This window comes from Astyanax mexicanus, chromosome 6 (assembly GCF_023375975.1).
Source record: "Astyanax mexicanus isolate ESR-SI-001 chromosome 6, AstMex3_surface, whole genome shotgun sequence".
Lineage (NCBI taxonomy): Eukaryota > Metazoa > Chordata > Actinopteri > Characiformes > Acestrorhamphidae > Astyanax > Astyanax mexicanus.
The window spans coordinates 57,136,754-57,164,340 of record NC_064413.1 but is presented as its reverse complement, the minus strand read 5'-3'; the positions used below and the strand labels follow the sequence as shown (position 1 = coordinate 57,164,340).

The 27,587-nt window shown below is 45.1% G+C and overlaps 2 protein-coding genes and 1 long non-coding RNA gene across 4 annotated transcripts in view; all 3 read left to right on the top strand.

The window, feature by feature from the left end:
* LOC103041414 (interferon-induced protein 44) overlaps positions 1 to 27,587 on the top strand; it is a 67,798-nt gene that overhangs the window by 38,571 nt on the left and 1,640 nt on the right. For both annotated transcript variants that reach the window (XM_049480759.1, XM_049480758.1), the window contains exons 5-7: positions 11,982 to 12,174; positions 12,324 to 12,473; positions 14,776 to 14,947. In XM_049480759.1, coding sequence (XP_049336716.1) covers positions 11,982 to 12,174; positions 12,324 to 12,473; positions 14,776 to 14,947 — 515 coding nt within the window. The remainder of the gene's footprint in view (positions 1 to 11,981; positions 12,175 to 12,323; positions 12,474 to 14,775; positions 14,948 to 27,587) is intronic.
* Positions 6,205 to 7,085, top strand: LOC125802505 (uncharacterized). The gene is made up of 2 exons (XR_007439634.1): positions 6,205 to 6,283; positions 6,371 to 7,085. It is a non-coding gene; the product is annotated as an uncharacterized LOC125802505 (long non-coding RNA).
* LOC125802504 (uncharacterized) lies at positions 23,390 to 26,925 on the top strand. The gene is made up of 2 exons (XM_049480756.1): positions 23,390 to 26,748; positions 26,841 to 26,925. Exon 1 carries the CDS (start codon positions 23,485 to 23,487, stop codon positions 26,317 to 26,319), a length of 2,835 nt encoding a protein of 944 aa, XP_049336713.1. The 5' UTR covers positions 23,390 to 23,484; the 3' UTR covers positions 26,320 to 26,748; positions 26,841 to 26,925.

Here is a 27,587-nt window from a genome sequence, read left to right as displayed (position 1 = left end):
CAACACCATAGCAGATACCAGCCAGCACTGCAATCACACTCGCAGTTTCTGTAGGAACTGCAATCTAGTTCCACCTGTTTTTTGTCCGGTTAACTAGTGCCGCAGTTTTCGAAATATCGACTTCGTTCAAAAGAGAAAACGTGCGTCCATATCGGGAATGGTGGGCTTGTATACAGCTTTCCGATCGGACTTACGTTTTTCGTAAAAACTTCGTAAGTACGCGTTTTTTTGACCATTGAAAATGAATGGGCAGAACTTTGCACGCCCGTGGACGTCGCAATTTTTGAAATACGAAGATGAAACCAATTGAGGACCTGTAGAACTTATTGAGCTCTTTCCGAAAATATGCGTTACGAAAAGTTACGACGTACGGATTTCGTACGATTGTCGTACGAAGTGGCCCCATTGGAATGAATGGGGCCAATCGGAGGACGGCAGCTAGATCGAAGGACAGGTAGCTAGAACTCCAGTACTGTGAGTGTATGGAGCAGCTATGGGATAAATCAGCGTTAGGTCAAAAGTTTGGACACCCCGGCCCCCCCCAGTACTGTGTGTAATGGAGCCACGGGTCAAAAGTTTGGACACCCCGGCCCCCCAGTACTGTGTGTAATGGAGCCACGGGTCAAAAGTTTGGACACCCCCGAACGGCCAGAGCAACCTAGCGTGCATAGCTGATTGATGTATTTGCACGTTGCGTAGCAACGTGCAAACACCATTTAATCTAATTTATGCATATAAATCACCTAGCAACCACCTAGAAACACCATAGCAACCACCACAGATACCATAGCAACACCTTAGCAACCGCCTAGCAACACCTTAGCAACCACCTAGCAACACCTTAGCAACCTCCCCGGATACCATAGCAACACCTTAGCAACCGCCTAGCAACACCTTAGCAACCGCATAGCAACCACTTAGCAACACCTTAGCAACCACCCCGGATACCATAGCAACACCTTAGCAACCGCCTAGCAACCGCCTAGCAACACCTAAGCAACCGCATAGCAACCACTTAGCAACACCTTAGCAACCACCCCGGATACCATAGCAACACCTTAGCAACCGCCTAGCAACACCTTAGCAACCACCTAGCAACACCTTAGCAACCACCCCGGATACCATAGCAACACCTTAGCAACCGCCTAGCAACACCCTAGCAACCACCTAGCAACCACCTAGCAACACCTTAGCAACCACCCCGGATACCATAGCAACACCTTAGCAACCGCCTAGCAACACCCTAGCAACAACCTAGCAACCACCTAGCAACACCTTAGCAACCACCCCGGATACCATAGCAACACCTTAGCAACCGCCTAGCAACACCTTAGCAACCACCTAGCAACCACCTAGCAACACCTTAGCAACCACCCTGGATACCATAGCAACACCTTAGCAACCGCCTAGCAACACCTTAGCCAATACCTAGTAACCACCTAGCAACACCTTAGCAACCACCCCGGATACCATAGCAACACCTTAGCAACCGCCTAGCAACACCTTAGCAACCACCTAGCAACCACCTAGCAACACCTTAGCAACCACCCTGGATACCATAGCAACACCTTAGCAACCGCCTAGCAACACCTTAGCCAATACCTAGCAACCACCTAGCAACACCTTAGCAACCACCCCGGATACCATAGCAACACCTTAGCAACCGCCTAGCAACACCCTAGCAACCACCTAGCAACACCTTAGCAACCACCCCGGATACCATAGCAACACCTTAGCAACCGCCTAGCAACACCTTAGCAACCACACCGGATACCATAGCAACACCTTAGCAACCGCCTAGCAACACCCTAGCAACCACCTAGCAACCACCTAGCAGCACCTTAGCAACCATCCCGGATACCATAGCAACACCTTAGCAACCACCTAGCAACACCTTAGCAACCACCCCAGATACCATAGCAACACCTTAGCAACCGCCTAGCAACACCTTAGCAACCACCTAGCAACCACCTAGCAACACCTTAGCAACCACCACGGATACCATAGCAACACCTTAGCAACCGCCTAGCAACACCCTAGCAACCACCTAGCAACCACCTAGCAACACCTTAGCAACCACCCCGGATACCATAGCAACACCTTAGCAACCGCCTAGCAACACCTTAGCAACCACCTAGCAACCACCTAGCAACACCTTAGCAACCACCCCAGATACCATAGCAACACCTTAGCAACCGGCTAGCAACACCTTAGCAACCACCTAGCAACCACCTAGCAACACCTTAGCAACCACCCCGGATACCATAGCAACACCTTAGCAACCGCCTAGCAACACCCTAGCAACCACCTAGCAACCACCTAGCAACACCTTAGCAACCACCCCGGATACCATAGCAACACCTTAGCAACCGCCTAGCAACACCCTAGCAACCACCTAGCAACCACCTAGCAACACCTTAGCAACCACCCCGGATACCATAGCAACACCTTAGCAACCGCCTAGCAACACCCTAGCAACCACCTAGCAACACCTTAGCAACCACCCCGGATACCATAGCAACACCTTAGCAACCGCCTAGCAACACCCTAGCAACCACCTAGCAACCACCTAGCAACACCTTAGCAACCACCCCGGATACCATAGCAACACCTTAGCAACCGCCTAGCAACACCCTAGCAACCACCTAGCAACACCTTAGCAACCACCCCGGATACCATAGCAACACCTTAGCAACCGCCTAGCAACACCTTAGCAACCACTTAGCAACACCTTAGCAACCACCCCGGATACCATAGCAACACCTTAGCAACACCATAGCAGATACCAGCCAGCACTGCAATCACACTCGCAGTTTCTGTAGGAACTGCAATCTAGTTAGTGTGATTGCAGTATGCAATCACAGTATTGTTCTTCTTAAGTCTTATTCTTCTTATTATTATTATTCCACCTGTTTTTTGTCCGGTTAACTAGTGCCGCAGTTTTCGAAATATCGACTTCGTTCAAAAGAGAAAACGTGCGTCCATATCGGGAATGGTGGGCTTGTATACAGCTTTCCGATCGGACTTACGTTTTTCGTAAAAACTTCGTAAGTACGCGTTTTTTTGACCATTGAAAATGAATGGGCAGAACTTTGCACGCCCGTGGACGTCGCAATTTTTGAAATACGAAGATGAAACCAATTGAGGACCTGTAGAACTTATTGAGCTCTTTCCGAAAATATGCGTTACGAAAAGTTACGACGTACGGATTTCGTACGATTGTCGTACGAAGTGGCCCCATTGGAATGAATGGGGCCAATCGGAGGACGGCAGCTAGATCGAAGGACAGGTAGCTAGAACTCCAGTACTGTGTGTAATGGAGCAGCTATGGGATAAAACAGCATTAGGTCAAAAGTTTGGACACCCCGGCCCCCCAGTACTGTGTGTAATGGAGCCACGGGTCAAAAGTTTGGACACCCCGGCCCCCCCAGTACTGTGTGTAATGGAGCCACGGGTCAAAAGTTTGGACACCCCCGAACGGCCAAAGCAACCTAGCGTGCATAGCTGATTGATGTATTTGCACGTTGCGTAGCACCATTTAATCTAATTTATGCATATACATCACCTAGCAACCACCTAGCAACACCTTAGCAACCACCTAGCAACCACCTAGCAACCACCCCGGATACCATAGCAACACCTTAGCAACCGCCTAGCAACACCTTAGCAACCACCTAGCAAACACCTAGCAACACCTTAGCAACCACCCCGGATACCATAGCAACACCTTAGCAACCGCCTAGCAACACCTTAGCAACCACCTAGCAACCACCTAGCAACACCTTAGCAACCACCCCGGATACCATAGCAACACCTTAGCAACCGCCTAGCAACACCTTAGCAACCACCTAGCAACCACCTAGCAACACCTTAGCAACCACCCCGGATACATAGCAACACCTTAGCAACCGCCTAGCAACACGCTAGCAACCACCTAGCAACCACCTAGCAACACCTTAGCAACCACCCCGGATACCATAGCAACACCTTAGCAACCGCCTAGCAACACCCTAGCAACCACCTAGCAACCACCTAGCAACACCTTAGCAACCACCCCGGATACCATAGCAACACCTTAGCAACCGCCTAGCAACACCCTAGCAACCACCTAGCAACCACCTAGCAACACCTTAGCAACCACCCAAGATACCATAGCAACACCTTAGCAACCGCCTAGCAACACCTTAGCAACCACCTAGCAACCACCTAGCAACACCTTAGCAACCACCCCGGATACCATAGCAACACCTTAGCAACCGCCTAGCAACACCTTAGCAACCACCTAGCAACCACCTAGCAACACCTTAGCAACCACCCCGGATACCATAGCAACACCTTAGCAACCGCCTAGCAACAACCTAGCAACCACCTAGCAACACCTTAGCAACCACCCTGGATACCATAGCAACACCTTAGCAACCGCCTAGCAACACCCTAGCAACCACCTAGCAACCACCTAGCAACACCTTAGCAACCACCCCGGATACCATAGCAACACCTTAGCAACCGCCTAGCAACACCCTAGCAACCACCTAGCAACCACCTAGCAACACCTTAGCAACCACCCTGGATACCATAGCAACACCTTAGCAACCGCCTAGCAACACCTTAGCAACCACCTAGCAACCACCTAGCAACACCTTAGCAACCACCCCGGATACCATAGCAACACCTTAGCAACCGCCTAGCAACACCCTAGCAACCACCTAGCAACCACCTAGCAACACCTTAGCAACCACCCTGGATACCATAGCAACACCTTAGCAACCGCCTAGCAACACCCTAGCAACCACCTAGCAACCACCTAGCAACACCTTAGCAACCACCCCGGATACCATAGCAACACCTTAGCAACCGCCTAGCAACACCCTAGCAACCACCTAGCAACCACCTAGCAACACCTTAGCAACCACCCCGGATACCATAGCAACACCTTAGCAACCGCCTAGCAACACCTTAGCAACTACCTAGCAACCACCTAGCAACACCTTAGCAACCATCCCGGATACCATAGCAACACCTTAGAAACCGCCTAGCAACAACTTAGCAACCACCTAGCAACCACTTAGAAGCACCTTAGTAACCACCCCGGATACCATAGCAACACCTTAGCAACCTCCTAGCAACACCCTAGCAACCACCTAGCAACACCTTAGCAACCATCCCGGATACCATAGCAACACCTTACCAACCGCCTAGCAACACCCTAGCAACCACCTAGTAACACCTTAGCAGATACCAGCCAGCACTGCAATCACACTCGCAGTTTCTGCAGGAACTGCAATCTAGTTATTATTATTATTCCACCTGTTTTTTGTCCGGTTAACTAGTGCCGCAGTTTTCAAAATATCGACTTCGTTCAAAAGAGAAAACGTGCGTCCATATCGGGAATGGTGGGCTTGTATACAGCTTTCCGATCGGACTTACGTTTTTCGTAAAAACTTCGTAAGTACGCGTTTTTTTGCCCATTGAAAATGAATGGGCAGAACTTTGCACGCCCGTGGACGTCGCAATTTTTGAAATACGAAGATGAAACCAATTGAGGACCTGTAGAACTTATTGAGCTCTTTCCGAAAATATGCGTTACGAAAAGTTACGACGTACGGATTTCGTACGAATGTCGTACGAAGTGGCCCCATTGGAATGAATGGGGCCAATCGGAGGACGGCAGCTAGATCGAAGGACAGGTAGCTAGAACTCCAGTACTGTGTGTAATGGAGCAGCTATGGGATAAAACAGCATTAGGTCAAAAGTTTGGACACCCCGGCCCCCCAGTACTGTGTGTAATGGAGCCACGGGTCAAAAGTTTGGACACCCCGGCCCCCCAGTACTGTGTGTAATGGAGCCACGGGTCAAAAGTTTGGACACCCCGGCCACCCAGTACTGTGTGTAATGGAGCTATCGGTCAAAAGTTTGGACACCCCAGAGCCCCAGTACTGTGTGTAATGGAGCCACGGGTCAAAAGTTTGGACACCCCAGAGCCCCAGTACTGTGTGTAATGGAGCAACTGGTCAAAAGTTTGGGTACCCCGGTCAGCTCTGCAATCACACTCGCAGTTTCTGCAGGAACTGCAATCTAGTTGTTGTTGTTTTCCCCCCTCCATGTAGTGGCTAATTAGCAAAATGGTTTCTTCCATGCTCTGATTGGTTTAGGCCCTGTCAATTAGCCCCTTTGGCCTCTTTAAAGCAGACAACACATGCACCCTTGCTCTCCATTTCTGATTTGCCCCTCTAGCTGCTGCTGGAAGCTCCTGTTTGAAGCCAATGCTGTTCATGCTTTTAAGGTAATGATTACTGTTTTTAAGTACTTGATTAAAAGCTAATGTGTTAGTATTTCTTATCTTTTGTGTTTAATGACTTTGTTTTATTAGGATCAGTTCCTGACTATTGCCTTGATTTTATGTACGGTAGGCCCAGCCATTCGGGTTTTAAGGTAAAAACTAGTTCTTGTTTTTGTTCAAGATATTGTAAGTGATATTGTAAGTCTCTTAACAGTTTTCAATTTCATTCTTTTTGTAGGACTGACCTCTAGCTAGCTGCTGTTTTGTAATTATTCTGTTTTATTTTGATTTGTTTGGAGATCGTTTTGGTTTATTTTGAGTATATTGGTTTGTTTGTTTCTGTTTTATTTGTTTCTTTTGATTAATATTATTTTGTATAATGTTTCGCTCAGTAGACTAAACTAGAGACTTTATGGGCTGTATTAAGTCACTGCCATCATAACACTTTTGCTAGTGGTTCTTGGAAGCCTGGTTAGACCTAAGAGTAACAATTAGGGAAATACTTTTGTCACTTTTGAAAGTGTGAGGTTTTAAGCTGTGAGATCTTTTGTTGGTATTTATAAACACGTGTGACTAATCAGATTTTTGGGTGTTAAATTTCCCTTTCTCTCTTGTCTACCTGTTTATCTCCAGGCCCCTTGGATGTGTGGATTTATGCAGTGGTGTTCAGTTGCCTAAAGAGCCCTGTGTTTTAATTGAATAACTATATTCTTGATTTGGTACCAATGTTTTAATGAAAGTAAAAATAAATGTGAATGAGATTTCTATTTTGTGTGGAAAATAAATTAATTGTTTTGGAAACTTGTCTCTTTGCTCAGAAGTGAATCATTTTACTGTAGCAGTGTACTTTACTGGGTTATTTCTATAGCCAAGGCCAAGTGATTTACATACTGTTACATACAGTTTTAGTCCTGCCATTTTTTGTTTTTCTATAAAAATGATTTAAATATTTTAAAAATTAGTTATTAATTTTATTATTAGTTTTATTTAGCTAGATTGTTTTGTTTCTGAAGAAGAGAAGCTCGAACAGTCCCAAGCCCGTGCATTTTCTCTGCATAACTTTAACATTATAACTTATGCAGCTTTAAAAAAAAAAAAAAAACATAGTTACATGATTTGTTGACTGGAAAGCTATATAGTCGCCCACACTGCCAAAAGTACCAATTGGTCTTATATAATATTCTTATTAATAATCATAATAGTCAACAATAAAATAAATAAACACTTAAAATAGATCACTCTGTGTTTAATACATCTATATAATATATGAGTTTCACATTTTCAACTGAATTACTGAAATAAAGTAACTGTCAGGGCCAGACAGGAACCAGACAAGTGCGCTTACAGTTTACAGACTTCGTTAAAAGGCTGAGATGGTACAGGGGTTATGAACACAAGCAGAGAGATAAACGCTTTGTATTGCAGGTAAACCAAACAAATACTCGTCGAGGTGTGACATGAGCGCGGTCCACTACATTTCTCCGGGTGGCCGTCCAAAATTTCGAGTTTGCAAACAGAGAACCTGGATCCAACAGAAGCGTTTAGGAGTAATAACAGGGGAGGCTACAGGACTGGGTTTTTATACAGAGAGGCCCCGGAGATGCCCAATAATCTCCTTTAGCGGTTGCTGCTGGTTAACCTGCTGACGAGCTAGCTCGTCCACGGCTTGGGTCACACCAGCGAGCGTTGCCAAACCAGATTTAATCGACTCTGTGTCCACTGTCTTAGTCATGACAGACGAGTATTTTGTCAAGGCCAGACGGGAACCAGACAAGTGCGGACACAGTTTACAAGCTTTATTAAAAGGTTCAGGGGTTATGAACACAAGCAGGCACAAAACCAATGAAGGATAGCAGGGAGACACCATACCATAAACGGGGGACAGTCCAGAGTTCATAGGCAAAAATCATTGTCAGAAAAACACGGAAAATAGATCATACACAGAATAATCAAGCAATGGCAAGATAAACGCTTTGTATTGCAGGTAAACCAAACAAATACTCTGCGAAGTGTGAGCGTGAGCGTGGTCCTTAAATAGTGCCGAAGATTATATCCAAGATGGCGGCGCGTGCACATGCAGCGGCTACTCTCTCTCCCGAGGAAACAGCGTTTTCGTGGTTTTTGTCTCGTGAGTCGCAGTGTTTTTGTACGTCTTTGTCGTGCGTTCATGTCCTGAAGCGCACCTACAGCCGTGAGTTTCTGCTTGAGTCGGCAGAAACTCACTTTTGGAGTTAAACCGCGGACTCCGAGAAGATCTGCGAGTCTGCGGCGTGCTCCGGACACCCGCACCCCCACCGACCCCCACCGCTGCAGCTCGCCCACAATGGAAGCGCCACAGGCGGCAGGCAAGAAGGCAGAAACGGGGTAAGCGCGGGGGTATCCGAGCGAAGCTAACGGCTAGCCCACACGAGCCAGCTATCCCCACCATGCTTTTGGCCAATGTACGCTCTCTGGACAATAAACTGGATTACATCTGCTTACTTCAGTCAACTCAGAAGACCGTGAGAGACTGCTGTGTTTATGTTTTCACCGAAACCTGGCTCAACAACAGCGTCCCGGACCACGTCGTTCAGCTGGAGCGGCTAACATGCTATCGGGCGGACATCGCAATAGCTGATGGAGGTAAGAGCCGCGGCGGCGGACTCTGTGTTTACATCAGCGATGCTTGGTGTCGGAACGTTGTTGTGGTCTGTAAACACTGCTCACCGGTAGTGGAACTGATGATTATCAAGTGCCGTCCGTTCTATCTACCGAGAGATTTCTCCACCGTGCTGATCGCTGCTGTTTACATCCCTCCGACCTCCAACAACAGCGTGAGGAGTGAAGCACTGAATGAACTGTACCAGTACATCAGTGAGCAGCAGACAGCGCACCCAGATGCTTTTCTCATTCTGGCTGGAGATTTCAACCATGCAGACCCAAAGAGTGTGTTTTCTGGACTTTTTAAACACACAGACTTTCCAACCAGGAAACAACACATTGGACCAGGTCTTTACTACACACAGAGGAGCCTACCGAGCCTCCCCTCTCCCCCACCTGGGAGCCTCTGATCACCTCACCATTATGCTAATGCCAGCTTACAGACCACTGGTTAAAGTCACCAAACCAGTTCTTAAGCAGGTACGAGTGTGGCCAGAGGGTTCCTCAGAGGCACTTTGGGCTGTTTCAGCACAACAGACTGGGTTCAGAGAGGCTGCCACCCACAACAACTCCACAGACATCCAGGAGTACACAGAAACTGTCTCTGCCTACATCACCAAGTGCACTGATGATGTAACCGACCTCAAGACCATCACTGTTCGAGCGAATCAGAAACCATGGCTGACAGAAGAGGTCTACAAGCTCCTGAAAGCTAGAAATGCAGCCTTCAGAACAGGTGACCAGGCAGGCCTGAGGTCAGCCAGGGCCAACCTGTCCCGCGGGATCAGGAAAGCTAAGAGGCTGTACTCAAAGAAGATTTCCCAACATTTCAGTGACAGCAGAGACACATGGAACCTGTGGCAGGGTATCCAGTCTATCACAGGCTATAAACCACAGCCACAGACCTGCGACAGCGACACATCTCTGCTGAACGACCTGAATGGGTTCTTCGCAAGGTTCGAGCCACTCAACAACACACCCGTCCAGAAATCCATCCTTCCTCCTGGTGACCAGGTGCTGACGCTGTCCCCAGACAGTGTGAGGAGAGCATTCAGCAGGATCAATGCTCGGAAAGCTCCTGGGCCTGACAACATTCCTGGTCGTGTGCTGAGAGACTGTGCCTGGGAACTCGCAGAGGTTTATACTGACATCTATAACACCTCCCTGAGTCAGGCGGTGGTTCCCACATGCTTCAAAGCCACCACCATCATGGGGGTTGAGCACTTCACTGTGCAACTGGCTGTTAGACTTCCTGACTGGAAGACCACAGGTAGTGCGGGTTGGCAGCAGCACATCCAGCAGCACCACACTGAACACAGGGGCTCCCCAAGGATGTGTGCTGAGCCCCCTTCTGTTCACTCTGCTGACCCACGATTGCACACTAGCACACACCTCCAACCTCTTCGCCAAGTTTGCGGATGACACGACGGTGGTGGGTCTCATCAGCAACAACGATGAGTCACACTACAGGAGCGAGGTGAGCCGCCTGGCCTCCTGGTACAAACACAACAATCTCTCTCTGAACACAGAGAAGACCAAGGAGATTGTTGTGGACTTCTGGAGAACTCACACACTGCACACTCCTCTGTTCATCAACGGAACTGCTGTGGAGAGGGTGAGCAGCACCAAGTTCCTGGGTGTGCACGTCACAGAGGACCTCTCCTGGAGCACCAACTCAGCGTCACTGGCCAGGAAGGCAAATCAGCGTCTCTACTTTCTCCGCAAGCTGAGAAGAGCTGGAGCCCCCACCCCCATCATGACCACCTTCTACAGAGGGACCATCGAGAGCATCCTGACCAGCTGTTTCACCGTGTGGTACGGGGCCTGCACAGCATCCTGCTGCAGGACCCTCCAGCGCATCGTGAGAGCAGCTGAGAAGATTGTTGGCACCTCTCTCCCCTCCCTTCAGGACTTGTACAGCTCCCGCCTCACACGGAAAGCCCTCCGTCTGGCAGGAGATCCCTCCCACCCACTACACAGCTTCTTCAGCCTGCTGCCATCAGGGAAGAGACTGAGGAGTCTCGGGGCGAGGACCAGCAGACTGCGAGACAGCCCCATCCATCAGGCTGTGAGGATGCTGAACTCTCTTCCTGCTCTACCCCCCATCCCAATCCTGCCCCCAGCACACACTCACTCAGCATCCTGACCCCCCCACTAATACAGTACTGAAACTCTGCACTACAATACACAAAGTACTGGTCCCTTCCAAACGGACTTGCAGTACACAACACCTGCACTACTGATATACTTGCACTGTCAATACGCACTTTAATTCCACTTAATTAAACTGTGAACTTTAAGAACTTTAGCACCCATTCACTTTACCAGCCTTAAGCTATATACCATATACCGTATTTGCACTACTGTTATTTACTATTTATACTGTCATTCCATCTCAATCACCATCAATATTGCACTATTGTCTTACGTATGTTTATTGTGTCTTGTTGTTTTGCACATATAGTGTCTCCCACTCTTTTATATTATATATCTATTTCTTTTTTTTTTTTTACTTATATTTATATATCTATTTCTCCCCACACCACTGCACCTTGTTTCTGTCTCATGTATGTCTATTTGTGTCCCTGCTGTATTGTACACATAGTGTCTCCCATTCTCCTTTATTATATCTATTATCTGTACTTGCTGTAATTTGGGAAGGAGAGTAACGTAATTTCAATTCTCTGTATGTCCTGTACATATGCAGTACTGACAATAAAACTACTTGACTTGACTTGAGATTAGTACTCAGGACTTCCTGGAGGAGTCACGTGGTGCATCATGTTAACAGGTGTATCCGTGATGTCATGGTGTGGTGGTGTATTGTAGTTGGAGGCTTGGGAATCACAGACGGAGCTGAGTGTGGGAGACACAGGAGCGCTTTCAGCACCAGACATGACAGTACCTCTTTAATGACATTCTAGTTTTTAGAGATGCACCATTTTTAAGATCACAAAACAATAAACAAATAAACGTTTATAAAACACCTGAACCATACTTTTATTTGCTGCATACTGTATAATCAGTCGACCACTATATTTTTGTATTTTTCTCTTCAAAGTCAAGACAGAATGATCAGTGAACTGAGAGACTTTAAAATTGGTGAGGACGAAGTCGAACAGCTAAACTTCCTTCTGTATGGACCGATTGGAGCAGGGAAATCCAGCGTCATCAACACCATCAAAACCATTTTTGAAGAACGACTGTATGTTAATTACTTGGCTGCTGAGGGTTCTACCAGTCAAACCATATACGTGAGTACAATATAAACTTATACTGATACCAGCATTATAAATATTATATATTATTATAAGAATATCAATCATTTATTCTTAAACATTCTCAACCGTAGCTAATGTATTTATTTTTAATTAATATATATCTTTTATGCTTTTTTATACAGTATAAAAAATGTGAAGTCGGAAACTCAAAGGATGGATTCCTCCCTTTCACCTTTAATGACATCATGGGTGTAGAGAAAGGAAACCAGTGTGGGGTGCACACTGATGACATCATCAGCACATTAAAGGGACACGTGAAAGAGGGTTACCAGGTAAGTGGAGAAAATAAGTAATCCTGTAATAATAGTGAGTTTTTCTAGGTGTTTTAATCTCCGCTGTTCTGTGTGTTCTGATATCCAGCTGTTACCTCAATGATGTTTGTGATGAATGAGAATCACACTGTGCAAAATTCTCTACTGCTATGTTTTAACTGAATAAAAAAATATATATATCCAAGATAATGCTGATAGGAGGTTTAGGTAGAGAAAAAAAAATAAATATGATTTTCTATTAATTGCCCACCCTTAGCTATTTCATAGTTCTATTTAAGATGCATTTAAAATACTTACATTTTCTCAAAAATCATCAGAGCTCCTTATAATCCGGTGCTCCTTATGTATGAATTCTATCAGTCAGGTATTAAGGAGCAGTAAAGACACTCCACTGAAGTACAGAGTTATACAGGAGTTTCAGTTTAGTTCTCCAGCACCCAGACCATACTTGTCAAGTTTTGGACTTAAAAATAAGGGAAATTTTCCGTCACCTGCTTCGAGTCGCCCACCAACCCAACCGAGGTTCAGAATCCCTCATATTTTAAGACAGGTTTACAATAAATCTAAAATAACCACCTGGAAACCTTTTACAAACTACAATTAGATTATCAGAATCTGACAGGTCAATCTTTGTTGACACTGAAATGTTGTGGACATTCCTGCATATGTAATTCTTATAATACAGCCTAAGTAAAACCTTTTTCTAGACATTTACATGAAATCATCAGCTTTTACAAAAATGACATGGACCAGATATATTGCATAAGTAAATATTAGTCAAAAGGGGCTTAAATAATTAGTAATCTCATTAATACTTCTTTCTATTGATCAGTCCAGTCCTGATCAATTCAGTTAATTTCAGCCCTCTTCACATTTTCTCTCTCTCCAGATCAACCATCTCTTCTGCCCCTTCTAAATAATAAATTACACCACAATACTCTTAAACTAGCCCTGAACTAATAAAATAAATACAGTTTCGTTCATTATAGCTTACAGTAGGCCTGCAGTCCTAAATTAATAAACACAGTTTGAAAATGAAATAGTTATTGGCTGATCAGGGCAGGTAGAACATCTAATTGTAAAGTTAAGCTAACTGAGTCACAAGCTGTATTTTCTTAAGCACACAGTCGGTTTGATCCGACTGTTTCAGAAACAGCGTCATCATAGTTTACACGTTTAGCTCCGTTACCTCGCTGTATATCCAGATATGCTTTAACGTCAGCTGCTCCGCCTAGCTCTCACAGCGAGGGGGGCGGGGCTTTCCTACATTGCGCTCCGCGAAACTAGGAACCTGATTGGCTGTATCACCTTAAAGGTCACCTTCCGTCGTTTTTTCTTTCATTTTAAAATGTCTAGTTGTGGTCTCTAGTATGAATGAATGACATGTGAGCCGTTTTTGTAAAAAAAAAGTGCTCAGGTGTCTCTGTATAGCTCTTTTTTAATGGACTGTTTTAGGGGTGTGTCCAAAATGACCGGATTCCAGCTTTGCTCATGAATATTCATACATGCAAATATCTCTCCTCTGATTGGCTAGGAGCACTGCGACGCCCCTCCACCGCTCTGCCGCTCACTGCCTCCCACCTCCTAACTGATGAGCGGTGATGTTGCGTCGCTTCAGCTCCGCCTCTGGGAGTTTCTCGAGCCAAGGTGGGCTGGTCTGTGAGTTTCTGCCTACGTAGGCAGAAAGATAATTCAAAATTCACCCGTTTTTCGGAGGGGGGGAGGGGGGATTTCTTTGCTTAGCTCCTGCAGACAATGGGGGCTGCAAAACAGTTTAATGTGCAGGTGTACACATTCAACTCGGAGAGACCTACTGTATTCCACAAAAAACAAGAAAAATCGGATTTTCGCGGAAGGTGAGCTTTAAAGGCGGGACCTTCTCTTTGAACCGGCACTACCATTGGTTTAGAGACACACAGTGACCAGTGCCCTGTCGCCTCAATAATAAAGTTTTTTTAAATTTTATTTTAATATAATACGGGAAATTTACGGGAAAATACTAATACGGGAGGACGGCGGGAAAGAGGAGTAAAATACGGTAGTTTCCCGGCCAAAACGGGAGACTTGACAGGTATGCCAGACTGGAGCAGTATTAGCATTAGCCGCTAACTGCAGTGCTAGCTCTATCACTGTTCAGAGGTGAGTATTTTCAACCTGTAGCCTGCTGCTAACCCCGGATAGTACTGCTGAAGCAGCATTAGCATTAGCTGCTATCCTCTAACATAGATAGATATACACTTACAAAGTTTCTGTACAGGCTGTGACCACTGACATTTTATTCTGCTGTTTATATTTCCTATAGTTCAACCCTAACAGCCCACTGACTGAACTCAACCTCTATTACCGCAAAAATCCCAGCATGAGTGACAGAATCCACTGCCTGGTGTACGTTATCCCAGCAGACAGGTTATCCATGATAGATGAAGACACCATCCAAAAAATGCAGCGAGTACGAGAAGAAGCAAAGAGAATGGGTGAGTCAGCTTCTTAGAAAGTATTATATTATAGAATATTATAAATTAATTCATTGTATAAACTAACTTGACTGGAATAAAAAGGCACATACCTTTCTGGATTATACTGTGATATAAGAAAAAGAGCTTTTAAAAACACTGATTAAAAGATCTATACTTGAAACTATGTTGAGATTTAAAGGTCCCCTTCTGCTAAAATCCTCTTGTTCTTGTTGTTTGTGAAATACAGTGGGTCTCTGAGTTGTTTATGATGCTGCACATGATGAAACTCTTCCTCTTCCTCTGCAGCAGCTGTAACTGAAGTTTAAGTTAACATTATGTATATTTAATTTCTGTCCTGCAGTTTTCTTTTGTTATTTTGGTTTTATTATTGTGGGAAGAATGACTGAAAATATTGAAGACTTTTATTTTGAAACTGTGGGGAAAACGGGAGTGAATGAGTCAGGCAGTTCAGCAGGACAGGCGCGAATGCTGGAGGGGACAGAGAGGGAGGATATTCAGGAGAAACACGGCAATATATGCCCCTAGCTAGAGCGGGAACAAGGTATTTTGTTTGTGACCAGTGTTTTTTGTAACGCATATGTGTATTCTCAGTGACATTTGTGAAATTGTAATTTGTTTTTGTTTCTTTCATAGCTCTTACGGTGTGTTTGTGAGACCAAAAAAGTATTAAATCTTCATAAACCATCAGTTGGCTTTACCATTATCCTTTTTACAGGGATCCTCCCCTGTGTCTGGCGGCGTTTCACCCGGCCGCGCTGCGAATCCTCCCCTGTGTCTGACGGCGTCTCACCTGGCCGCGCTGCGAATCCTCCCCTGTGTCTGACGGCGTCTCACCTGGCCGCGCTGCGGATCCTCGCCTGTGTCTGGCGGCGTCTCACCCGGCCGCGCTGCAGATCCTCCCCTGTCTCTGACGGCGTCTCACCTGGCCGCGCTGCGGATCCTCGCCTGTGTCTGGCGGCGTTTCACCCGGCCGCGCTGCGGATCCTCCCCTGTGTCTGACGGCGTCTCACCTGGCCGCGCTGCGGATCCTCCCCTGTGTCTGACGGCGTCTCACCTGGCCGCGCTGCGGATCCTCGCCTGTGTCTGGCGGCGTCTCACCCAGGCGCGCTGCGGATCCTCGCCTGTGTCTGGCGGCGTCTCACCCAGCCGCGCTCCGGATCCTCCCCTGTGTCTGGCGGCGTTTCACCCGGCCGTGCTGCGAATCCTCCCCTGTGTCTGACGGCGTCTCACCTGGCCGCGCTGCGAATCCTCCCCTGTGTCTGACGGCGTCTCACCTGGCCGCGCTGCGGATCCTCGCCTGTGTCTGGCGGCATCTCACCCGGCCGCGCTGCGGACTAAGTGAACTGGACTGGACTATCTCAGGTTATTTTCATGTTTTCTCTCTGTACTACGAGTTAAAATGCTCTGGTCTGCTTTATTGACAATCTTGGGGTGTCTGTCACTCCTCTGTGTTCTAACTCCAGTTTCCTTACGTTGGTCACAGGTAAATTCCAGATTATTGCTGGAATTCCTGGTCAGTACGGTCTACATGGTTAAATGTGGTGTAATGGAACCACAGTGGCAACCTCCAAACAGAGGTTTTGACCCCATTTGTATGCACAATATGGCATTTCAAAACTGCATTCCATCTATTTGGTCCTACCGTACAACCTTACCACCACGGCGCCATAACAAACCATATGCAAATTTGGCCAACCTTCGTTCTTTCCCCAGGACCTTGGAGTCCAACACACAGCAATGCCACCTGAAAATGGCTTTGCTTAATACTCGCTCGCTCAATACTAAAAGTCTTGTCTTAAATGAATTTATATCTGACAGCAAACTAGATTTTCTTTGTCTTACCGAAACCTGGCAAAAACCTTTGGACTATTATTTGTTAAATCAGACCACTCCTGTAGGTTATACATACATTGTTAAGCCTCGCATGGAAGGGCGAGGAGGTGGTATCGCTGCAATCTATAGGGCAGACATTAAAACAACTACAATTTCCATTCCTGCTGCACTTTCTTTTGAACACCTTGTTTTCAAGCTGTCTGGCCCTACTCCTCTGGTCATTGCTGTGATCTATCGCCCCCCCAAGCAAAACCCCTCCTTTCTTGCTGACTTTTCTGAGTTCCTCACTCATCTAAGTGCCCTTTCTTCATCTGTTCTCCTCTTGGGTGATTTTAACATCCATATTGATGACACCAACTGCAAGTTTGCTAATGAATTTTTGGATTTATTAGAGTGCCTTAGCTTTACACAACATGTTGACTTTCCAACTCATATAAAGGGTCATACTCTAGACCTTGTCTGCTCGACAGGTGTTGCTATAAATCACATCTCCAATCAACAACTTGGTGTCTCTGACCATTTGACGGTCTCCTTTGATGTTGATGTTCCTGCCCCCATCACAAAAACAAAACGTAAAATTTCGTTTAGGAATCTTAAACAAATTTCCCCCTCTGCTCTTACAGACTCTCTTATCAACCAGTTGTCTGTCTCTCCTCCTCTGCCACCTAGAAATCCTTCAGCCCTTGTCGATTATTATAATGACACTCTCTCCTCCTGTCTTGATCAGCTGGCTCCTCTCAAAACCAAAGTAGTTTCATTTTCCCATTCATCACCATGGTACACACCAGAACTCCACCAAATGAAATCTCGGAAACGCCAGCTTGAACGACTTTACAGGAATACCGGCCTAACAGTGCACCACCAGGCATACTCTGATCACCTTAAACTTTATAAAGATGCCCTAAATACAGCCCGATCCAATTACTACTCTGATCTTATTCATGCTGATTCGTCTAACCCTAAAGCTCTCTTCTCCACAATAAACAAACTTCTCAAACCAATGGATAACATCTCCAATTCCTTTACAGTTGATAAATGCAATTCTTTCCTTTCATTTTTTCAAACAAAAGTCGAGACCATTTACAGCTCACTGTCCATCCCTCCTGTCCTTCCTGGCCCTCCATTTGTCTCACCACAATTTATCACTCAGCCTCTCTCGCAGTTCTCACCTGTGTCTCAAATACAGCTGTCAGAGATTGTTGCTAAAACTCAAAGCTCCACCTGTATCCTAGATCCTCTCCCATCTAAACTGGTGAAGGATTGCTTCCCAGCCATCTCGTCACTCATCACAGACATAATAAACTCTTCCCTTAGCTCTGGTTCAGTTCCACATTCCCTCAAACTGGCTGCTGTCACCCCCATCCTAAAGAAACCAGGGCTTGACCCAGAAAATTTGACAAATTTTCGTCCCATCTCAAACCTCCCTTTCCTGTCAAAAATGCTAGAACGTGTTGTTGCGTCTCAGCTTACAAATCATTTAGTTTCTAACAATTTGTTTGAACTGTTTCAGTCTGGTTTCCGTCCCAAACATAGCACTGAATCAGCCCTTATCAAAGTGACAAATGACCTTCTTCTTTCCTCTGACTCAGGACATATTAGTATTCTCATCCTCCTCGATCTTACTGCAGCTTTCGACACCATTAACCACTCTGTTCTTCTTTCACGCCTTAAATCTTCACTCAATATCACAGGTACTGCCCTCTGTTGGCTAAGGTCATACCTCACAAACCGCAAACAGTTTGTTAATATTAACAACTGCAGTTCTGCTATTGCTCCACTATCCCAAGGTGTTCCCCAAGGCTCGGTGCTTGGTCCACTACTATTCATACTTTACATGCTTCCTCTCGGTAACATCATTCGTCAGCATGGCCTTCATTTCCATTGCTACGCTGATGATGTCCAGCTTTACATTTCTACCAAATCCATCACTACTGCATCTCTTTCTGTTCTGACAAATTGCCTCACTGAAATAAAATCCTGGATGAAAACCAACTTTCTCAAATTAAACTGTGATAAATCTGACATGATTATTATCGGTCCGAAATCCCTGACAAAAAACACAACAAACTTCCAGCTCACGATTGACAACTCTACATTGTCTCCTTCCTCAAACATCTGTAATCTTGGAGTCATTTTTGACAGTAATCTTTCATTTGACAATCATGTAAATCAAATCACAAAATCTGCTTTTTTTCATCTAAAAAACATTGCACGCCTTCGTCCATCACTTTCCTTTTCCTCCGCTGAAACCCTGATCCACGCTTTCATTACATCTAGAATTGACTACTGCAATAGCATTCTTTACGGCACATCTAACAAAATCTTAAATAAACTTCAATATATTCAGAACTGCGCTGCACGTCTCCTCACTCGTTCTCCCTCCCGCGACCACATTACACCTGTCCTCCAACAACTTCACTGGCTCCCTGTCACTCATCGTATTCAATTCAAAATTCTTTTATTTACTCACAAAGCTCTCCATAATCAGGCCCCTCCCTACCTCACTGACCTGCTTCATTATCATACTCCTTCCCGTTCACTTCGATCATCTGACGCCAATCTACTGTCCATTGGTAGAACCAAGCACCGGACCTGGGGCGACAGAGCTTTTTCCATAGCTGCCCCCTCCCTGTGGAACTCTCTCCCAAAACACCTCCGCGACTGCTCTGATCTTCCCACTTTTAAATCTCTCCTCAAAACTCACCTTTTCAGATCTGCTTTCAACACATGATGCAATCATTTCTATGTCCCTCTCCTTTTTTCCTTTTCTTCATCTGTTTTTAATCTCTTTAAATTTAAATTTAAATTTTCTATCTTTTATGCTTTGATTGTTTTGCTCTATTTGATTTCTATTGTATGGTATTGATGATGTTGGTGATGATGATGTTGATTATTTTACTATGTATTTTCATATTGTATTTTTTTATGCAATGTAAAGCGTCTTTGAGTATCCTGAAAAGCGCTATAAAAATAAAATGTATTATTATTATTATTATTATTATTATCTGGCTGGGGGGCTACAGTAAGAGCTTCTCCGCACATCCTGGTGGCCTGCTGTGATCTACCTCAAGGGAGTCTACACGGAAGTATCTTCACGGTGCTATGCTGCTTCATCGCCTGGTGGACACTCTAACGTTAGGCACAGCCTCTTTCAAGTTCACTTCTGCAGCATATGCAACAGCAGCCTAAAGGATTCGGTGGAACGGTCGTTTACGGACATAATTGCTACATATCCAAGGAAATTAAAGGTAACAGAACTGTGAGTAACGTTGGCCAAGTGAGGTGCTTTTCAAAGTTCATCATTAAAAGTGGATTGTGAACATTTCCCCCTCATTTCACGTCTCCTGCTCCAAGTAATATATCCAAATCTAATCGGACACTTGTGTAAGGACATTATTGCAGAATCTAATTCAAGTGTTTAAGGACTGGTTTAATTGAGTTTACACTTAGAAACGTCATTACATTGCCTTCAATACTGGTAAATAAGTTGTATAACTATTAAGTATTGTGTATATATTTGTTTTCATCTTGATGATTGTATAGAAGGCCTGTCTGTTTCGTTTCACTGTTAATGTAAGGCAAAATGTCTGAATCAGAATCAGAACAGTCAAATATAGAAGAGTCTGAGGAGCAGGATAGTCTCCAACAAAATATACAAAATTCAGGGGTTAGGTCAACAGAGTCATCTGAGAGGCATTGCCATCAAAAAGCAGTTTCAAGCGAAAGGAAAAATGAATCACAAGAAAAGACTGACAAAACTCCACCTCCTCGCCGTTCTAGTCGACCACATTGCCCTACTGAAAAAATGCTTGCTTTTCAAAAAGAAGAAGCCCAGCGAAAAGAAAAAAGACTGCTTTCCTTGTATGAACAATGGAAAATTCACGCACGCAAAGCAAGAGAACAGCTATTGTCAGAAATTTCAGAGAGCCAGCTAGGACTTCTTATTGACACACTAGAGAAGAGCAAGGGTGATGTTATGAAAATGTATACAGAAATCCGGCACACTGTAACACCACCTACTGAGTTAAGACGACGAGTAGATGCCTGTGAAGCTGTCACAAAGGACATTGTAAAAATTGCCTATGAGAGAATTGTAGAAGTTGATGGCGAGTTTAATGCAGAACACGAAAAGGGTCGTCTACAGGAGCTGCTTAACTGTGACTATGCACGTTCAGTCTATAGGTCAGTTATCTCAAAGAGAAGTTCTAAGTCAAGTCTTTATTCCGCTACATCACTGGTGGTGGCAAAACGGGCAGATGCTGCAGCAGAACTGGCAGCAAAAGAGGCTGAATTTGAGATGCTAATAGAGGAAGAGAAACAACTGGAAAAAATACAACAACAGCAAAGAGCTCTGGAGGCTCAGCGCCGCGAACTGGAGCGATTGCAGGCAGAAAAAGAACTGAAAGCAGCAAGAGCTAGGGTAGAAGCTTATGATCTGGAGGCCACTCGAGAAAGTGTTATTAATATTGGCACAAACCTCAGCAACAAATGTAAAAAGGGAACAAGCACTACACCCCCAACTGCTGTTAGTCAATCTAAAGATACAGCATCTCACCATTTAGAGGTTTCCCTTCTGGCCCAAGCCTTCCAAGATAGTGTGGCACTAAACAGACTTCCTGTTCCTGAGCCATTTGTGTTTAATGGAGATCCCATTCAGTTTATGGAATGGAAGTCAAGCTTTCAGTTTCTTATTGACAAAAGATGCGTCTCTCCTGCAGAAAAGCTGTTTTATTTAAAGAAATACGTAGGTGGCCCTGCTCGCAAAGCTTTAGATGGCACCTTCTACAGGAATGACAGTGTGGCTTTTCAGGATGCATGGTCCAAACTGAACCAACGATATGGCCAGCCATTCACCATCCAAAGAGCCTTTCGGACGAAACTTGCTAATTGGTCAAAAATTCAGCCAAAGGATGCACTAGGGCTTAGAGACCTGTCTGACTTCCTCATTTCTTGTCAAGAAGCTATGCCTTATGTCAAGGGTCTTGAAATACTGAACGACTGTGAGGAGAATCAAAAAATTGTCCAAAAACTTCCTGACTGGATTGTTTCACGTTGGAACAGACAAGTAACACAATCCCTAACTGAGAAACAAGAATTCCCAAGTTTCAAAGACTTTGCTGCATTTGTGGCCATGGAAGCTGAAGTTGCTTGCAACCCAGTAACTTCTTTTCATGCACTCTATTCTCTGGATCCATCTTCTGATAAGCGCAATCCACGAGAACATAAAAAACCCAAGGCTAATGTTCTCAGCAGTCAAGCAGTTACAGACAGTGAGTGTCAACATTCATCCAAGAAAGGTGTAAAACTCTCCTGTGTGCTGTGTCAAGATCATAGACACCAGCTTCATGGCTGCCTCAAGTTCACAGCAATGTCCTTAGAAGAGCGCAAAAATTATGTGAAGGAAAGAAAACTGTGCTATGCGTGTTTGAAATTTGGCCACCATGCAAATGAGTGTCGTCATCGCCATACCTGTAACACTTGTAAAGGAAGGCATCCAACATGTCTCCATGACAACAGTTATGTAAAGAAAGAAGCTCCTGCACCTTCCTCTGACACATCTCTAAATAAAGCAAGTGAAAGTACAACCTCAGTGTCAGTGAGAAAGTTCTCACCACACATCCATGATTGTGCCAGTATGGGTGTCAACAAAGAGTAATCCATGCATGGAAAGGCTAGTGTATGCTCTCCTAGATACACAAAGTGACACCACATTTGTTGACCAGGGAGTAAGTAACATTTTACAAGCTGAGAAGTATCCAGTGAAGCTTAAGTTGACTACTATGAGTGGAAAGGGCACAATCTTCCAAAGTGAAAGGGTATCTGGACTTTGTGTGAGAGGCTATAGCTCAGCCACACACATTGATCTTCCACCAGCCTATACGAAAGATTGTATACCCGTAAACCCCATGCACATCCCTACTTGTGAGTCAGCCAAGAAATGGGCCCATCTTTCAGAGATAGCTGATGAAATCCAACCATACAAAGACTGTGAAGTAGGACTGCTGATAGGCTACAACTGCCCAAGAGCAATGGCACCAAAACAGGTTATACTGGGAGGAGACGAAGAACCCTTTGCCATTCGCACAGACTTAGGATGGAGTGTTGTGGGCCGTTCCACACCCACACTGGTCCCTCCCCTTCCCACTAGCTTATGTCATCGCATTTCTGTCAAAGAGATGCCTCTTGTAACTCCTGCAGATGTCATTCGTGTTCTAGAGTCTGACTTCAAGGATGGAAGGGACGACAGCAAGACGGTGTCCCAAGATGATGTCATGTTCCTGAACAAGCTGGGTAGTGGTATACAGAAGAATACTGAGGGTCATTACGAAATGCCTCTGCCCTTCAAAAGAAGACCCAGTCTACCAGACAACAAAAATCTGGCCATCCTGCGACTTAACCACCTTAAACGAAAATTGTCAAAGGACAAGAAGTACAAGGACCACTATGTTAAGTTCATGGAGGATGTAATTAGTAAGGGAGATGCAGAAGAAGTCCATGACTCAGGCATTGAAGGTGAAAAATGGTATATTCCACACCATGGCATCTACCACGCGAAGAAGCAGGACAAGCTTCGGGTAGTGTTTGACTGTTCAGCACGTTATAAAGGAACCAGCCTAAATGACCATCTCCTCTCTGGACCTGACCTGATAAACAACTTGATTGGCATTCTTATCAGGTTTCGACAACACCCCATTGCATTAATGTGCGATGTTGAAAAGATGTTCCACCAGTTCCATGTATGTGAAACTGACAGAGACTTCCTGCGCTTTCTTTGGTGGAGTAAAGGAGATCTCAGCACCGAACCCAAGGAGTTCCGTATGAGGGTACATCTATTTGGTGCGGTTTCCTCCCCTGGGTGTGCCAACTACGGACTGAAATACCTGGCCAAGGAGAACAAGGACCTCTATCCTCTCGGTGCTAAGTTTATTACAAGGGACTTTTATGTGGACGATGGGGTGGTATCTGTGAATAATGTCGAAAATGCCATTCAGGTCGCAACGGAAGCACGAGATCTTTGTGCCAAAGGTGGTCTTAGATTACACAAGTTTGTGTCCAATAATCGAGCTGTCTTAGAAAGCATACCACCATCTGAGCGATCAGCTGATGTTGGGAACCTTGACCTTACCTTTGATGACCTGCCATTGGAGAGGGCATTAGGTGTCCAGTGGGATCCACAGTCTGACCACTTCAAGTTCAGTGGCAGCCTTAAAGAACAGCCTGCAACTCGTCGTGGAGTTTTATCCACAGTTGCTTCTCTGTACGATCCATTGGGATTTGTAGCTCCATTTGTGCTCAATGGAAAAAGGATACTTCAAGAGATGTGTAGGTGGGGAACAGGCTGGGATGACGACATGGGAGATGAACTTCAACCAAGATGGGAGCGCTGGAGAAATGATCTAGCCTTCCTAAACCAGGTTACTATACCCCGTAGTTATACACCTGTTGGATTTGGTGAGATTACCAAGACTGAACTGCATCATTTTTCTGATGCGAGCACAAAAGGATATGGCCAGTGTTCCTACTTGAGATTTTACAATGCAAAAGGAGATGTGCACTGTGCCCTTGTCATTGGGAAATCCAGAGTAGCTCCCACAAAGGTCACAACTGTCCCTAGGCTGGAATTAACTGCTGCTGTTGTTTCGGTGAAGATGAGTAGCATGCTCAAAGAGGAATTAGCATCTCTTGAGGCAGAGGAATTCTTCTGGACGGACTCAAAGGTGGTTTTGGGGTACATAAGGAATGAAGCAAGACGTTTTCACACATTCGTCGCAAACAGAGTTCAGAAGATTCATCTTGGCTCACACCCGCAACAATGGAGGTATGTTGCATCCAATGAGAATCCTGCAGATCATGCCTCCAGGGGCCTTACCCTCAGAGAACTCCTCACATCCACCTGGCTCACAGGTCCAGAGTTCTTGTGGAAACCGGAATTTCAATGGCCAGCAGATGAGACTCCAGAGCTGGAAATAGGAGATCCTGAAGTCAGAGCTGCTCAGTCCTTAACAACTGAAACAACAAGGCAGTTCAACATAGTTGATCGCCTATCTAAGTTTTCTTCCTGGTCACGGGCAGTTAGAGCTGTAGCACGTATCCTCAGATGCATCCGCAAGAACAAATCAAAAGGCATTACTACAGTGGAGGAAAGAGAAAATGCAGAAAGTGCCATTATCAAGAATCTGCAGGGACAAGTCTTTCAAAATGAGTTGGGTCTATTGAACAAAGACATTCCTCTACCATCCAACAATAGGTTGCACCGATTGAATCCATTCATTGACAAGGATGGGGTGCTTAAGGTGGGAGGAAGATTATGTAACTCGTCTCTTTCCAATTCATTCAAACATCCCATAATTCTCCCCAAAGATCACCACATCACAAGGCTGATCATCGCCCACCATCATGAAAAAGTGGAACATCAAGGCAAGGGTCTCACCCTTAATGAAATAAGGGCGAATGGTTACTGGATGCCAGGAGTCGGGCGTACAGTAGCATCCTATATTCATCGCTGTGTAACCTGCAGAAAGCTCAGGAAACCTGTAGAGGAGCAAAGGATGGCTGACTTGCCCCCTGAGCGTGTGGAACAGTCAGCTCCATTTACCTATTGTGGGATGGACTGCTTTGGCCCATTTCCTACTAAACAAGGGCGGAAAGTGTATAAGAGATATGGTCTTATTTTCACATGCTTTTACTCAAGGGCAATCCACATTGAGATGCTCGATGACATGTCGACTGATGCATTCATCAATAGCCTTCGATGTTTCATTGCTATCCGTGGTGCAGTACGGCAGATAAAATCAGATCAAGGGAGTAACTTTGTGGGAGCAAAACGTGAACTCAAGGAATCTCTTAACGAAGTGGACCCAGAACGCATAGCTACGTTTCTGGCGGAGAAGCAGTGCGACTTTATAATGAATGCGCCTTGTTCAAGTCATGCTGGTGGCGTCTGGGAGAGACAAATCAGGACAGTCAGAAATGTCCTCCGGTCCACAATTGCTCTCTCATCAGACAAGCTAAATGATGCCTCCTTACGAGCCTTTCTGTATGAAGCTATGGCTATTGTGAATAGCCGTCCACTTACAGTTGACAATCTCACAGACCCAGACAGCCTTGAACCTCTTACCCCTAATCATCTCCTCACTCAAAAGTCCAACAAAGCTCTACCGCCACCTGGTGAATTTGTAAGAGAGGACATGTATGGAAAAAAGAGATGGCGACATGTTCAGTATCTAGCTGAACAGTTTTGGAGCAGATGGCGCAAGGAATACCTTGCCACTATTGCTACCAGACAGCGCTGGCACTCACCCAGAAGAAACGTCCAAACTGGTGACGTTGTGATGTTAAGAGATGACAATCTTCCCAGATGTGAATGGCGTCTAGGCAGAGTGTCAGAGACCACCCCTGATAAGGATGGGCTCGTTCGTAGAGTCAAAGTACAATTAGGGGATAAGCATCTAGGTAAAAAGGGTGAACATCTGAGCAAGTTGTCAGTCGTAGAACGCCCAGTTCAGAAACTGGTCCTCCTGCTGGAGACAAGTTAAACTCTTTTTCATTAACTCTGCTCATGACTCCCATTCTTGCAAATGTATTTGTTTACTTAATATTTTGGTACAGTTCGAGTTATGTTCTCCCTCATAAAACAGAATGGAATTAATAAGGGAATCATTCATGCTTATAGTTTTCAAGCTCTGTTATAAGTCATTAATGATTGGTGGGAGTGTAACTGAAGTTTAAGTTAACATTATGTATATTTAATTTCTGTCCTGCAGTTTTCTTTTGTTATTTTGGTTTTATTATTGTGGGAAGAATGACTGAAAATATTGAAGACTTTTATTTTGAAACTGTGGGGAAAACGGGAGTGAATGAGTCAGGCAGTTCAGCAGGACAGGCGCGAATGCTGGAGGGGACAGAGAGGGAGGATATTCAGGAGAAACACGGCAATATATGCCCCTAGCTAGAGCGGGAACAAGGTATTTTGTTTGTGACCAGTGTTTTTTGTAACGCATATGTGTATTCTCAGTGACATTTGTGAAATTGTAATTTGTTTTTGTTTCTTTCATAGCTCTTACGGTGTGTTTGTGAGACCAAAAAAGTATTAAATCTTCATAAACCATCAGTTGGCTTTACCATTATCTGGCTGGGGGGCTACAGCAGCTAGTAAAAGAAAATATTCAGAAAAACGAGTCGATCAGGAAAAGCACCGTGTCTACATCAACCCGTCAATTAGTATTCATGGCCCCGTCCACCTAGTCTCGGGACCGCCCACAGGCTGAGCTGAGGCTGGGCAGTGACGCCGTCTCGTCAGATAGGAGATAACTAACAGCGCTAGGAACAGCATGCAGTTCATTCCTGTGTTATTTGTGCGAATAACACATCAGTGTTTATATACTTTACCCAGTAATTCAGAGCTAAGAAACAAATGGTTAGAATTAGTCTATGGAGGAAAAACACCACCAAGTACAATTGAGATGTTTTGAGGTGTTCTGTTTACACTAGTTAAAAGTGTATCTGTGTGTAACTATAGGTTTAAATAGGATCTCTGGTGGATTTGGTGTTTTACAGAGACTCTAAGACTAGGTCAGTGTCTGATCTGAACTTAGCAGGGCATTAGTACACATGTTGTAAAGTAACATATGACATTGCAAAGACTGTTATTAGTGTAAAAATGTCTGTATTTTAAACCATTTCTAACTGTTGTCCGTCTCGCTGCCTCCTGGTGTCGCAGTGCTGTTAGCCAATCAGAGGCGATATGTTTACATGTATGAATATTCATGAGCAACAGTTGAAATCCTATTGTTTCTCCCTGCCC